The sequence below is a fragment of the Poromitra crassiceps genome, assembly GCF_964638095.1.
Source record: "Poromitra crassiceps genome assembly, chromosome: 1".
Taxonomy (NCBI): Eukaryota; Metazoa; Chordata; class Actinopteri; order Beryciformes; family Melamphaidae; genus Poromitra; species Poromitra crassiceps.
This window is the reverse complement of record NC_139623.1, coordinates 60,486,958-60,500,914: the sequence shown is the minus strand read 5'-3', so window position 1 is coordinate 60,500,914 and position 13,957 is coordinate 60,486,958. Positions and strand designations below refer to the sequence as shown.

The window sequence follows — 13,957 nt, the reverse complement described above, 5'->3', positions numbered from 1 at the left end:
CAGAATAGGCCTGCTTTTAAAAAGCGCAAAGCGCTAAATGTAGGCCAGGTCCCAAGATATCACTAGGCTGGTATTTAGCGCCGACACGCCCACTTTGGGACTGCGCCACACCCATTCGGCCTAAAGCGCATTTGGCAGGCTAAAGCCTATTGCTATCTTGCCGAAACAGGCGCAAGGCACGTTTTTTTGCGGTTAAGGCCCGTAATAGCGCCGATGGCCTGTGGGAGAATAGAGCCCATTGTCTTGACTTAGGCAAAAATAAAACGGCCTAAATCACACACTTAACATAGGCCATTGCACTACCATGTAGGAACAGCATGATCTTCAATTAAGGACTTAGGCCATTTTACCAGAGGTGGCAGCATCATGAAGAGATGATTTAGCCAAAAATATCATTTTCCTCAAAAAGTGACTTACGCCATTATTTTAAGAGGGTGACGATGTTTGTTTGTGTGTGTGTGTGTAGGGGTGGGTCTTTCGACGGGACCACCGTGGGGATGGCGTCTCAGTCGTCGATGTGCTCCAGAGACAGATCAGGAGGGGTGAATGTGGTGAGTGAGCCTCTCTCCCCTACTTCTAGGACTTTCACAGACTAGTCCTAGGGCTTAAAATTCACTTTGCAAACTGGGGGGGGGGGGGATTCACCCCATTATGTTCTTCAGATCGGGGGGATTTATAGACTTTGGGGGGGATTTTTTCAGCCGATACATTAACTGGTAAATATCTGCTTCTCCTGTCCAATAACAGATACGATACTGAATAATAATTTCACATTAATTGTCTTTACTTAACCTGTAGTTTATGCACACCTGGGGTATTATAATATGATATGAGCGTTTTAGTAAAGTGTATCACTCAATACAAAAAATAAAGGCTTTAATACAACCAAAAGCCTATGGCTGCTTAGTCTCCAGATAAAACACAATGACAAAAGACATAGTAATTATTAGACTCTTATTCAGGGATGCAAAGTCATGGATAGTTAAAAAGGTGACAGATACCAGGGCAGATGTCTGTGCTCGTCATCAACCTTTCTTTTGCCTTTTGACAGCGACATGTTCACTTCTCAACAAAAGACAACATTTTAGCCTGCAAATGTTTTTCTTTCCACTTGGTTTTTCACTCGGTTGAACCGAATCAGCAGGTCGCTGGCCTGGAGTGTGAAGCCGTGTTGCCAGATACTGCTGACGGTTTCCAGCACAAAGAGTTCAAACCCCGCCAAAATGCACACAAAACCGCACAAGGAACTGCACATCTATGGAAATGTATCTGGCAACCCTGGTGTGAAATGCGGCTCGTCTGCATGAAGGCAGCGCCTCGTCCACACGCCTCGGGAGCGCGCTCTGTGTTTTACAACGAGCTGAGGTGCGGGCCTGATTTCACTATAACTTGATATCAAGTGGCATGGCGGGCCGTGAGTTTGAAACCCCTGGCATAAACCATTGCGGGATTACTCCCCCTTTATAAATTGAAAATATGCGGGAATTTCCAAAAAGATGCGTGAATCTCGCAATCCCACGCCGAATTTTAAGCCCTGAGTCCACTCAAAACCACTAGTCCACATTGCATCATAGGGCTTCCACAGACTAGTCCACTATCAAAACCACTGGTCCACACTGTGCATCATAGGGCTTCCACAGACTAATCCACTATCAAAATCACTTGTCCACACTGTGCATCATACAGTAGAGCTTTCACAGACTAGTCCACTATCAAAACCACTAGGCCACACTGTGCAACATACAGTAGGGCTTTCACAGACTAGTCCACTATCAAAACCACTAGTCCACACTGCATCATAGGGCTTTCATAGACTAGTCCACTATCAAAACCACTAGTCCACACTGCATCATAGGGCTTTCATAGACTAGTCCACTATCAAAACCACTAGTCCACACTGCATCATAGGGCTTTCATAGACTAGTCCACTATCAAAACCACTAGTCCACACTGCATCATAGGGCTTTCACAGACTAGTCCACTATCAAAACCACTAGGCCACACTGTGCATCATACAGTAGAGCTTTCACAGACTAGTCCACTATCAAAACCACTGGTCCACACTGCATCATAGGGCTTTCACAGACTAGTCCACTATCAAAACCACTGGTCCACACTGCATCATAGGGCTTTCATAGACTAGTCCACTATCAAAACCACTCGTCCACACTGTGCATCATACAGTAGGGCTTTCACAGACTAGTCCACTATCAAAACCACTGGTCCACACTGCATCATAGGGCTTTCATAGACTAGTCCACTATCAAAACCACTGGTCCACACTGCATCATAGGGCTTTCATAGACTAGTCCACTATCAAAACCACTGGTCCACACTGTGCAACATACAGTAGGGCTTTCACAGACTAGTCCACTATCAAAACCACTGGTCCACACTGTGCAACATACAGTAGGGCTTTCACAGACTAGTCCACTATCAAAACCACTGGTCCACACTGTGCATCATAGGGCTTTCACAGACTAGTCCACTATCAAAACCACTAGTCCACACTGTGTATCATACAGTAGGGCTTTCACAGACTAGTCCACTATCAAAACCACTAGTCCACACTGCATCATAGGGCTTTCATAGACTAGTCCACTACTGTATCAAAACCACTAGTCCACACTGCATCATAGGGCTTTCATGGACTAGTCCACTACTGTATCAAAACCACTCGTCCACACTGTGCATCATAGGGCTTTCATAGACTAGTCCACTATCAAAACCACTGGTCCACACTGCATCACAGGGCTTTCACAGACTAGTCCACTATCAAACCACTGGTCCACACTGCATCATAGGGCTTTCACAGACTAGTCCACTATCAAAACCACTGGTCCACACTGTGCAACATAGGGCTTTCACAGACTAGTCCACTATCAAAACCACTCGTCCACACTGTGCAACATACAGTAGGGCTTTCACAGATTAGTCCACTATCAAAACCACTAGTCCACACTGCATCATAGGGCTTTCATAGACTAGTCCACTATCAAAACCACTCATCCACACTGTGCATCATAGGGCTTTTAAAGTTCTTATTCGTAGGGGCTTTCAGGCCTCGTTGAAGAGGTGGATGGCAGTTGGGAAGAAGCTGTTCTTGTGTACATGTAGGGCTGCACAATATGTTTCAGCATCGTCATCACAATGTGAGCATGCACAATAGTCACATCGCAGGACATGCAATAGATTACTGCAGGAAGGAGTCCGGAAGACCTGAATGTTTGCACTTCCTGGTTCTCTCGTATCAAAGTCAGTGGGATTTTTGCATGGGGATTTTGGTTAAATGTTTAACACGTTCACTGCCATTGACGAGATATCTCGGCTTACAGAATCCAACGGTTCACTGCCAATGACGAGATATCTCGGCTTAAAATTTTTTTTTTTTTTTTTTTGACGGTGGGACGTGGATCAACGCTCCCCACGTCTCCTATAAAAATATTGGAGTCAGCGAACGTGTACAACCCATTCCACGGACCCACTAAGTGGCGACAGTGCTCTCCACACTAGGAAAAGCAGAGCCAAAACTGTAGGGTAACGCGCGAGGAAACCATTCTCTACTGTAAAATGGATTGGCGAAAACGCTTTCACTTTCGCGCATTATCGCGCTGGGAGCTGGCGGTGGGGGATTCCAAAAATAGACTGGGTGGAAAACACACTTTGAAACACGCAGCATAAAGCCTAGAATCGCACAAAGCTTCATCAAAGCTCTCAAACCCAAGAAACAAGTGAGCCCTATCCACACTCGCTGCCAGGGAGGGAGGCTGCTCAAACTCGCAGCAGCAGCAGCAGAACACTCGCTTGTGACGAACGCTGCTGAAAGCCACCAGACACGCCCACGGAGGGAGGAGTTTGAAGGAGAGGGCGTTCAGAACTATATTGTTTAGATGTCTGATCTCTCACTGATGCCAAAAATAAATGGTTAAAGTGACTGTTCTGCCTGTTTGATTGAATTTCACAAAACTGCGATTATCTCAGCTTTCACTCTCAGACGCTGAAACCATGCTGTACTCAACGGCTAATATCTACATAACTACTAACTCTACAAACTAACTCTTTTAGACAGAGAAAGCACACATTCTATTAGTACTTTTGTGAACTTTGTGTTCACAAAGTCCAAGCAGAAAATAATCCTCGGCTCTTGTAAAATGAGCCAGAATCCTCAAAAAAACCCTCTGGCAGAACCTACCTACAGTAAAAAAAAAAAGGCTGGCAGTGAATGTGTTAAAATAAGGTCTGGGGTTAACAAAAGTTTATGAAACCGTGAACTTTATGTTCTGCAAGATATTCTTCACAAAGGAAGACCACTTTTAGGATTTTTAAATGTGATTTTTAAAAATCACACTAATGTACAAGAGAAGTCTGTCTGATATAACGTCATTAACTCTGATGTAAGGCTTTGTTCAGAGTAGCGTATGTTACCTGCTACAGCTTTCCATAGTTTCCATAGTTGGGAAGCCTCTGGTGTTGTGCTATCCTATTTTGCTCACCTTTAGCTCGTAGCTGCTAAGGTGAGCTACCAGGTGAGCCACCGGAGCACCAAAACACCCCTAAGCTCTTCTTCTAAGCTTAGAAAAACCTTAGTAAGCTGCTGATTCACCAGGAAGACTCGATGATGTCATTGGATTATAGTCTGTCTCTCTCCCCTACACACTCTCTCCCCCTCCACACTCTCTGTCTCTCTCTCCCCATCCACACACTCTCTGTCTCTCTCCCCCCTCCATACTCTCTCTCTGTGTCTCTCTCTCCCTCTACTCTCTCTCCCCCTCCACTTTCTCTCTCCCTCCCTCCCTCTCTCTCCATCTCCCAGGACCACCTGGTGAGTGTTTTGGGTGTGGCCTCCACTGTGGCTCATGAGCTGGGTCATAACCTGGGGATGAGCCACGACACCGCCGAGCGCCGCTGCCTCTGCCAGAGCGAGCCACGCACGGGAGGCTGCATCATGGAGCAATCCACCGGGTCAGTACCACCTCCTGTTAGCTTCCACCAGGTCAGTACCACCTTCTGTTAGCAGCTTCCACTGGGTCAGTACCACCACCTAGTGTTAGCTTCTACCGCAGGGGTTGCCAACTCTTTTTGCACCGTGGACCTTTTTCAAATTGATTGAATATTGCTGTGGACCTGCGTTGGCTGTGTGTGTACTAAACATATGTGTTTTGAGTTTGTCACACCACAGGAACATTTGAAACTGAATCGAATGTCGCCAAGTATATAAAATGAGGAGCTGCAGTCTCTTTGCTCTCAATGCCATTCAAATATGCTCTCAAGGCTGTTCTCTGCTGTGAGACTGTGCGGGCATATGGGGCATTCCTTTAAAACTGGGAAATGAGAATGTGACGGTTCAAAGGCCATGAACTGTGACGGTTCAAAGGTCATGAGCTGTGACGGTTCAAAGGTCATGAGCTGTGACGGTGACGTCACAAGTGCTCATATTTTCTCTCCCAAACTCGGAGGAGCTTCAGCAGCCCCGACCTCAAAAATCCAAAAGATGGCTGCTCTGCTCCACGCATCAACAGTAGTTAAAATCAGTAAATACTGTTTATTAGCACTTCTATCTTGTTTGTGTCTCATTAAATCAGCTGTACACACAGCACTGTATAACTTCTATCTGTGTGGACATGTTGCTGCAGTGTTTGTATGTGCAAAATACCGCGAAATGCCTTGTTATCAACTGTTATTGCCAACGATGGCTAGCCTGACTAGAGCTAGGCTCGAGCTAACCTGGCTGCTTTCCCGACTGTTTAAATGGAACATCGACAACTCGGGTGTGACGTCACTCAACCGTGAAATCCTTTGCTCCAAGTTTGAAATGAACGGGCCAATATCATGCAAGCAGACTGCAGCCAGTATGCAGAATGCTCGCCAGTAGCCAATGAGAGTCGAGTATGCTACCAGGCACGCCCAAACCTGTATATGGACGCGGAGCCGCCAGGCAACTCGAGGCAGCTCCACTCAGACAGAGATTAACTCCGTTTTCCCAGACCCATAAGTGTCATAAAAATTGTTAAAAATAGCCCACCAACAAATACAAAAGCATATATGTGTTTAATGTACACAATGCCGGATTAACCATAGGGCAACTGGGGCAGGTGCCCCGGGGCCCTCGGGGTGAAGGGGCCCTCCAAAAATGGTCGGGCTCATGTTGGGCTCCACAGAACTATGACACAAATCTAAGACCAATCAGGACAATATAAAATGTGTTTCCAAGAAGATTAAGTCTGATGATTTAGTCTCATTGGATGCCTGTGGGCAAGTGGTGACCAGGGGCACGGGAAGTGGGGGTGCTTGTGGTGCTGCGGCACCCTCTGCTGTTTTGTATTGGAAATGTAATGTCAATTATTTTTTCATCATTGTAAAGCCACAGCACAGTGAAGAGGATATTAATGTGAAGATTAGCCTCTTCCTTTTGCTCTCAGAGTGCATCAGATGCATGCATTTTACTTTAAAATGTACGAAATTTCTTTGTCCAGGGGGGCACAGCTAGAGATGCTGCGATCCGATCATGTGATCGGATATCGGCGCGATATCAGCCAAAAAACATGGATCGGATCGGATCGGATTCCAGCGAAAATGACCGATCTAAGGCTCCGATATAAGCACTCCATTCCATGACTCCGCTCCAGGATTTCTATCCAGCATGCAGCAGCAGCAGCAGCAGCACACAGAGGCTGCGTTGAGCCTAGGATGGCCAGGGCCAAAACGTTGTCTTGCTTCAACATACATCGCAACGCATAAACCATTTCCACCCGCAGGTTTGAGGAGTAGCTAACATAAACGTCAGATAAATACTCTATAGGCTAACGTTACCCACTGAGGCAGCTAACATGGCTAATTAGCTAGCTAACACCAGCTATCTTTCTCCTCTAATTCACGTTAACGACACGTTAGTTGACTGAGCGAACGGCGCTGTACAGCAGGTCGTTATCAAAACGTATTGCACTGAAGAGAAGTAACATTAGATAATGACGAAAGACTCCTCCAATCTGGCAGTGGAAATGTATGCACAAACTTTGTGTGTAACTTTGCGAGACTCAACCGAATGACTGATGAGTCTCGCGTTGAGCCTAGGATGGCCAGGGCTTAGATCTGCGTGAGCACGACCCGTCGTAATTTGTCCAATTCAAGGTACATTAAAACGTTGTCTTGCTTCAACATACATCGCATCGCATAAACCATTTCCACCCGCAGGTTTGAGGAGTAGCTAACATAAACGTCAGATAAATACTCTCTATAGGCTAACGTTACCCACTGAGGCAGCTAACATGGCTAATTAGCTAGCTAACAGCAGCTATATATTTCTCCTCTAACTCACGTTAACGAAACGTTATTGACTGAGCGAACGGCGCTGTACAGCAGGTCATTATCAAAACGTATTGCACTGTAGAGAAGTAACATTAGATAATGACGAAAGACTCCTCCAATCTGGCAGTGGAAATGTATGCACAAACTTTGTGTGTAACTTTGCGAGACTCAACCGAATGACTGATGAGTCTCGCGTTGAACCTAGGATGGCCAGGGCTTAGATCTGCGTGAGCACGACCCGTCGTAATTTGTCCAATTCAAGGTACATTAAAAAGTTGTCTTGCTTCAACATACATCGCATCGCATAAACCATTTCCACCCGCAGGTTTGAGGAGTAGCTAACATAAACGTCAGATAAATACTCTCTAAAGGCTAACGTTACCCACTGAGGCAGCTAACATGGCTAATTAGCTAGCTAACAGCAGCTATATCTTTCTCCTCTAACTCACGTTAACGAAACGTTATTGACTGAGCGAACGTCGCTGTACAGCAGGTCGTTATCAAAACGTATTGCACTGAAGAGAAGTAACATTAGAAAATGACAAAAGACTCCTCCAATCTGGCAGTGGAAATCTATGCACAAACAGGGACAGGGCTGTGTGTGTATGTGTCCTGTGTGAGACAGAGTGGGGGTGTATGTGTGAGGAAACAATAATTATTTGTGTCCAGTGTTCACCCATTACAAAACAAGTGTGTATTTGATTGTTATGTTTTAGTTTTACATCAAATTAATTAGATGAACTAAATCGTTTACATACTACCAAAGCACACACATAAGCCCTTTTCCCACATGGGCTTTGTACCGCAAAATGACCGGAACGTGGTCAAATGCCTGCATGTGGGAAAAGCGCCGTGCCGGTATAAGCGCGACCCCGTCGTCGCGGCCATTTCACCAGTTTTGAGCAAGTCAGAAGAGCGGTATGCCGCGATAGACAGACAGGTGAGAAAGGGGTCCAGTCATTTTCCGCTATCAGTGGGCTGTGACTTCGGGGACCAGGTTGCACACAGTAGACAGTCCAACACGAAATACACAGCTGATTGTTCGATATTCCCCTGGTGTTGCGTACCACCAAAGGACTATTGCCAGTCGCAAACGCACTTCCAGTGGTTTTCGCCACCGGGTGATCTTGCGTGCGGGTCGGACCAGACTCAGCACTAGTCGAAAGTACACCAGGACATGCGAAAATGACGCTTCCATTCCACGTCGTCAAAATTGTTCAGAGCATCTTCCCAAAATAAATTCCCTCCTGGTCTCTCTCGCTTCCAGACGGCTCTAGTCTCACGCAGCAGCGCAGAGGTACATAACACTGTCATGATCTGTCCCCGGTTTAGTCTATCTTCATATTCTGCACGATGTTGAGCGGAGAAGACTGCGAAAATGAATCTGTTTCTGTTCGCACGTATATCCCCTTTCCATTTTCGCCTTAATTTGTCTGCGTCGCTGTCTACGTTTGAGGAAAAAGCGCGTCAGCAATATTATCAAAAGAGTGGACGCCGGCTCCATGTGTGTTTTTTTTTCTTTTTCTGACTGGCCTCAGTGGCCTGCAGCACAGACCCCAGGCCACTCTCCTCCGCCCCCCGCCCCCCGCCCGCTCCGCCGCACCCCACCCCACCCCACCCCCCAACATACCGGCTAATTGACGACTAGATTCTCACTTGCGAACGCTGAGGTGTGAAGGGAAATTCAGGGAAATGTCCGATATTGACTTACAGGTAATTTTCCGGTACGCATGTGGGAAAAGGGCTATACATATCTAACCCTAAAAATGTTTGTTGCCTGCTAGCTATCAGACAGCATAGAGAGACTTAAATATGTGCTGTATCGGTATCGGATCGAAATCGGTATCGAATCGGGTATCGAAATTTGATCGGAATCGGATCGGTTTTGAGTTAAAATATCGAAATCGGATCGGAATTGAAAAATCTTGATCGCAGCATCTCTAGGCACAGCCCCCCGTAGAAACCCCACAGTCACACTAATATTTTTATCCTGCTGGTGCTACCCCTTTTTGCAAAGCCTAGAATCGCCTATGAGTGAGTGAGAAACTGAATCTGAGAAACTGAATAATGACATAACAGTATAATACTAATGTTAATTTAAAATGAGATATTCCTCTAAATATGGCGAAAAAACATCCAAACATCCGGACGATGGGTAGGGGGGCCCCTGGGAGATTCAGTGCCCCGGGGCCCCTGGGGGTGTTAATCTGGCTCTGAATGTACATACAAATAACTGCCACGATCAGACTTTTGAAACACGCATTTCTGGAGCTCAAGAGTGAGTCACATGTCCCTAGGCTGGCAAATGCCGACACAGCACACAGAGACACAGGCACAGAGGGGAGGGGCTCAGCTTTGACAGACAACTGATAGCTTCGTTATGATTCATTAATTTTTTCTGATGCGATAAAAATCGAACATAATGAGCCCTAAGTAAGTACCGCCCACTTCAACCCCAGCCTCAGCAAACAGTCAAAACAGGGAAATGGCAATATTTAGGATTTGGGTTGAAACTAATGTCTACAACTTTTTGATGCTTACAAATTAGGCACATAAGACCCTAAACTACATGGAGCTTGTGTCACCGCAACAAGACGCTCCCATGGAGAAGTGATATGTCAAGTTCATTGTCATTACCACACTAACAGCCTGTGTTGATCTCTCTCTCTCTCTCTCTCTCTCTCTCATATCTGTGAGACGTCATGTTTCTTCAAATTAATACACATCATGTGGAGGAGCATAAAACATTGTGCTTTTTTTCCGCACATGTAAAAAAAGAAGAAATTATCTGACCTGAGACCAAATTATTTATTTAAAAACCAAGCCCACCCAGGCAATACCCGACATCAGCCATTTTCACACATGCATTGAAATCCCAAACATATCCAGACATTACTCGGATGGGGTTTATCGTTTATGTGTGAACACAAGATTCAAGATTTTTATTGTCACTCCATGGTACAAGTATCACGTGTGAAATTCTTGTGCTGTGGACTCCGTTTACAACATAGTACAAATATAACAGGGCATATGAGTGTAAAAACAACAAGAGACACAACAAGCAATAAGGCAGTATAGTGATAAGACAAGTCAGAGACAGTGGCATATTCACTGCACATAGGTGCACATGTCATGTGCATACTTTAGACGTGCTTAAACATTTTAAATTCGGCGTATTTGACATACAGGTGCAAATAGCATATTCCTTATTAAACATACAATTAAACTTGGCATTTTAAATTCGGCGTATTTGACATACAGGTGCAAATAGCATATCCCTTATTAAACATACAATTAAACATTAGACATACGTAATGGTAGCAGCTACAGTACGGTACAGTACGGCTACTACACTATTTGTGTATGTTAAGGAGTCTCGTGGCCTGCGGGAAGAAACTGTTCCTCAAGCGATTTGTGCGTGCTTTTGGAACCCTGTATCTTCTCCCTGAGGGTAACAGGGAGAACAGGCTGTTGTGGGGATGGTTTGTGTCTTTGATGATCTTCAGGGACCTCCTGAGGCACCGCTGTTTATACAGTTCATGCAGTTCTGGCAACTCACATCCTGTTACGTGCTGGGCCGCGCGTCTCACTCTCCGTAGCGCCCTGCGGTCCATGGTGGTACAGTTCCCGTACCAGGTGGTGAAGCCGCCAGTCAGCAGGCTTTCAATGGTGCCTCTGTAGAAGTCCCTAAGGATTTCTGGCCTTAGCCCAAATTTCTTCAGGCGCCTGAGTCCGTGTATTCGCTGTTGGGCCTTTTTGACAACAGTGGCGGTGTGGCCGGCCCAAGTCAGGTCCTGGTGGATGTTGACTCCCAGGTACTTGAAGCTGTCCACCCTTTCCACCACTGTGCCGTTGATGGTGAATGGGAGGTGTTCGCCCCCCCCCTCCTGTAGTCTACAATGATCTCCTTGGTCTTGGAGACGTTCAGAGAGAGGTGGTTGTCCTGGCACCATTGTTCCAGGGCCCCCACCTCCTCTCTGTAGGCCGTCTCGTCGCCCCCCGAGATCAGCCCCACGACCGCTGTGTCGTCTGCAAACTTCACGATGGTGTTCGAAGTTTGAGTCGCCACGCAGTCGTGGGTGTAGAGGTCGTACCAGAAGGGGCTGGAGATGCACCCCTGGGGCGCTCCTATGCTGATGGTCAGTGGGGAGGAGGTGAGGTTGCCCACCCTCACCACCTGGCGGCGGTCTGTCAGGAAATCCAGAAAACAATTGACCTATCGCTAAGCCCCACCCCCCGTGCTCACTCGGACAAAGACAGCGCACGCTGACTAGAATAAATGGCAGCCGTCACTGTCAAAGTTATATCCCAAGACGCTCTAAACAACTTTGTGAGGCCTGATATTGTCTAGAAGCCATCATAAAGTACTTCACTATGCCATGGAGGGCAATGTACAACATTTAAAGCTATAGATAAAAAGAAATGCGATGTACGTGCATGGAAACGGCTTTAGCGAATCTTTAACCAAACATGCACTTTTAACGAAGAGTAACCTCTCCGTGGATTATATATATGCCGAATTGAAGAGTGGCGCCTGGCAATCTATTTTATGTAGGCCTACCTTTGTATAATCACTCAACGCGTTCTACGCTAGGTTTGACGCCTCTGCCAGAGCGCCCTAACCCCCCACCCCACCAGCCCTCCTCCTCTCCCCTCCCTCCCCCCCCTCTCTCCCCCCCACCACCCCTCACCCCCCACTGCCCCACAACCTACCCTCCACTCCTATCTAACCCAGTGCCCTCCTCCCTTACCCACCCCTCAGTGTCCCCCCACAAACCCCCTACCCACCCCCCACCTACCCCCCACCCCCATCTAAGGCTGGGTTCACACCGACGACCCAAGCCTTGCCTATGCCTTGCCTTTACCCACTTTTTAATAGGCGTCCGTTTTAGTCAACGAGGCTGTGTACACCGGCCGCCTGAGCGTGAACCTTGCGTGTACCCACGCCTTGCCTGTGCCTTGCCGATTTTATCGAATAGGCGTGAGTTCTATTTTGAAGCCGACAAGGCGCGTGCAGGCAGACTTCTTCTGTCAAGCCATGAAAGAAAAACGCACAATATCCGTCGGAAATGGAAAAGTCAACTGAATTTCAAAATAAAATGGAGTTACTACAACATGTTGAGCAGAGAGACAGAGAGATTGACGGGTGGCTATCACGTGGGGCTTTCTCCCCGTCGGCAAACAAATCTTCATGAGAGAGAATAGCGACCGAAGAAGCAAGATGGACAATGTTGTTGTGCCAGCACATATTCTTGCAAGATCACCTCTCTAAAATGTCCGACTATAGTCAGACTTGGTTATACATATCCAGCATCAATAGAACATTAAATATATCAAATTTATTTTACCTAGAGGCTACCCATGACAATTCTGGACAACACGTGAAAAAATACAGTCGGGAGAGAGGAGAGGCGCTTGTGGCTCGGCTCCAGGTTCGGCGTGCAAAAGGCGTGCGGTGTGATCGCAAAAGCGTGTAACAGGTTCACGCCCAGCTCGGCGTAGGCGTGGGTTGAGGCAAGGCGTAGGTTGTCTGTGTGAACGAAGCGTAACCCAGTGCCCTCCACCCTATCCTCCCCCACCCCCCCTCCACCCTCACCTAACCACTAACTCCCCCTCACCTTCCCCCCACTCCTTTCCTCCCCCACCTCCCCTCCACTCCCACCTAACCACCAACCCCCCCTCCCACTCACACCCTCCCCGCCCCCACCCACAACCACAACCCCCACCTCCCCTCCCCATAGATGCGGACCACCCCCTCACCATCACCGAGGATGAAGTCCGCCGGTCGTTCTCGCGTATCAATCCACGCAAGGCGGCCGGCTCGGATGGCATCCCTGGGCGTGTCCTCAAGGCCTGCGCCCACCAGCTGGCAGGCATATTCACAGACATTTTTAACCAGTCCCTCTCCCTCCGGCAAGTTCCCCCCTGCTTCAAAACAGCAACAATCATCCCCATTCCCAAACAGCAGAAAGTGACCAGCCTCAACGACTGGCGCCCAATAGCCCTAACGCCCATAGCCAGCAAATGCTTCGAAAAGCTGGTTATATCACAGATCCGCCCCACACTCCCCCCGGACCACGACCCGCTACAATTCGCATACCGCCCCAACAGGAGCACAGCGGATGCAGTAGCACACGTGCTCCACACCGCCCTCTCCCACCTGGAGGGGAAGGACACCTATGTGAGAATGCTGTTCGTGGACTACAGCTCAGCATTCAACACCATAGTACCCTCCAGGCTGGTAAGCAAACTCAAGGATCTGGGACTAAGCAAAGCGATGTGTGACTGGATCCTGGACTTTCTAACAGACCGCCGCCAGGTGGTGAAAGTGGGCAACCTCACCTCCTCCCCACTGACCATCAGCATAGGAGCGCCACAGGGGTGCGTCTCCAGCCCCTTCTGGTATGACTTCTACACCCACGACTGCGTGGCGACTCAAATCTCTAACACCATCGTGAAGTTTGCAGACGACACAGCGGTCGTGGGGCGGATCTCCAGGAGCGAAGAGACAGCCTACAGAGAGGAGGTGGAGGCCCTGGAACAATGGTGCCAGTACAACCACCTCTCTCTGAACGTCTCCAAGACAAAGGAGGTCATTGTAGACTACAGAAGGGGGGGGGGGGGGCGCACACCCCCCAATCACCATCAACGG

The 13,957-nt window shown here is 47.7% G+C and overlaps 1 protein-coding gene across 1 annotated transcript in view; it reads left to right on the top strand.

Annotated features, from left to right (window-relative positions):
- The window catches only part of LOC310788593 (disintegrin and metalloproteinase domain-containing protein 15-like), a gene marked incomplete at both ends in the record, with an annotated part of 189,890 nt that overhangs the window by 102,685 nt on the left and 73,248 nt on the right, over nt 1-13,957 (top strand). The window contains 2 exons of the mRNA XM_083650124.1: nt 467-551; nt 4,814-4,962. Coding sequence (XP_083506250.1) covers nt 467-551; nt 4,814-4,962 — 234 coding nt within the window. The remainder of the gene's footprint in view (nt 1-466; nt 552-4,813; nt 4,963-13,957) is intronic.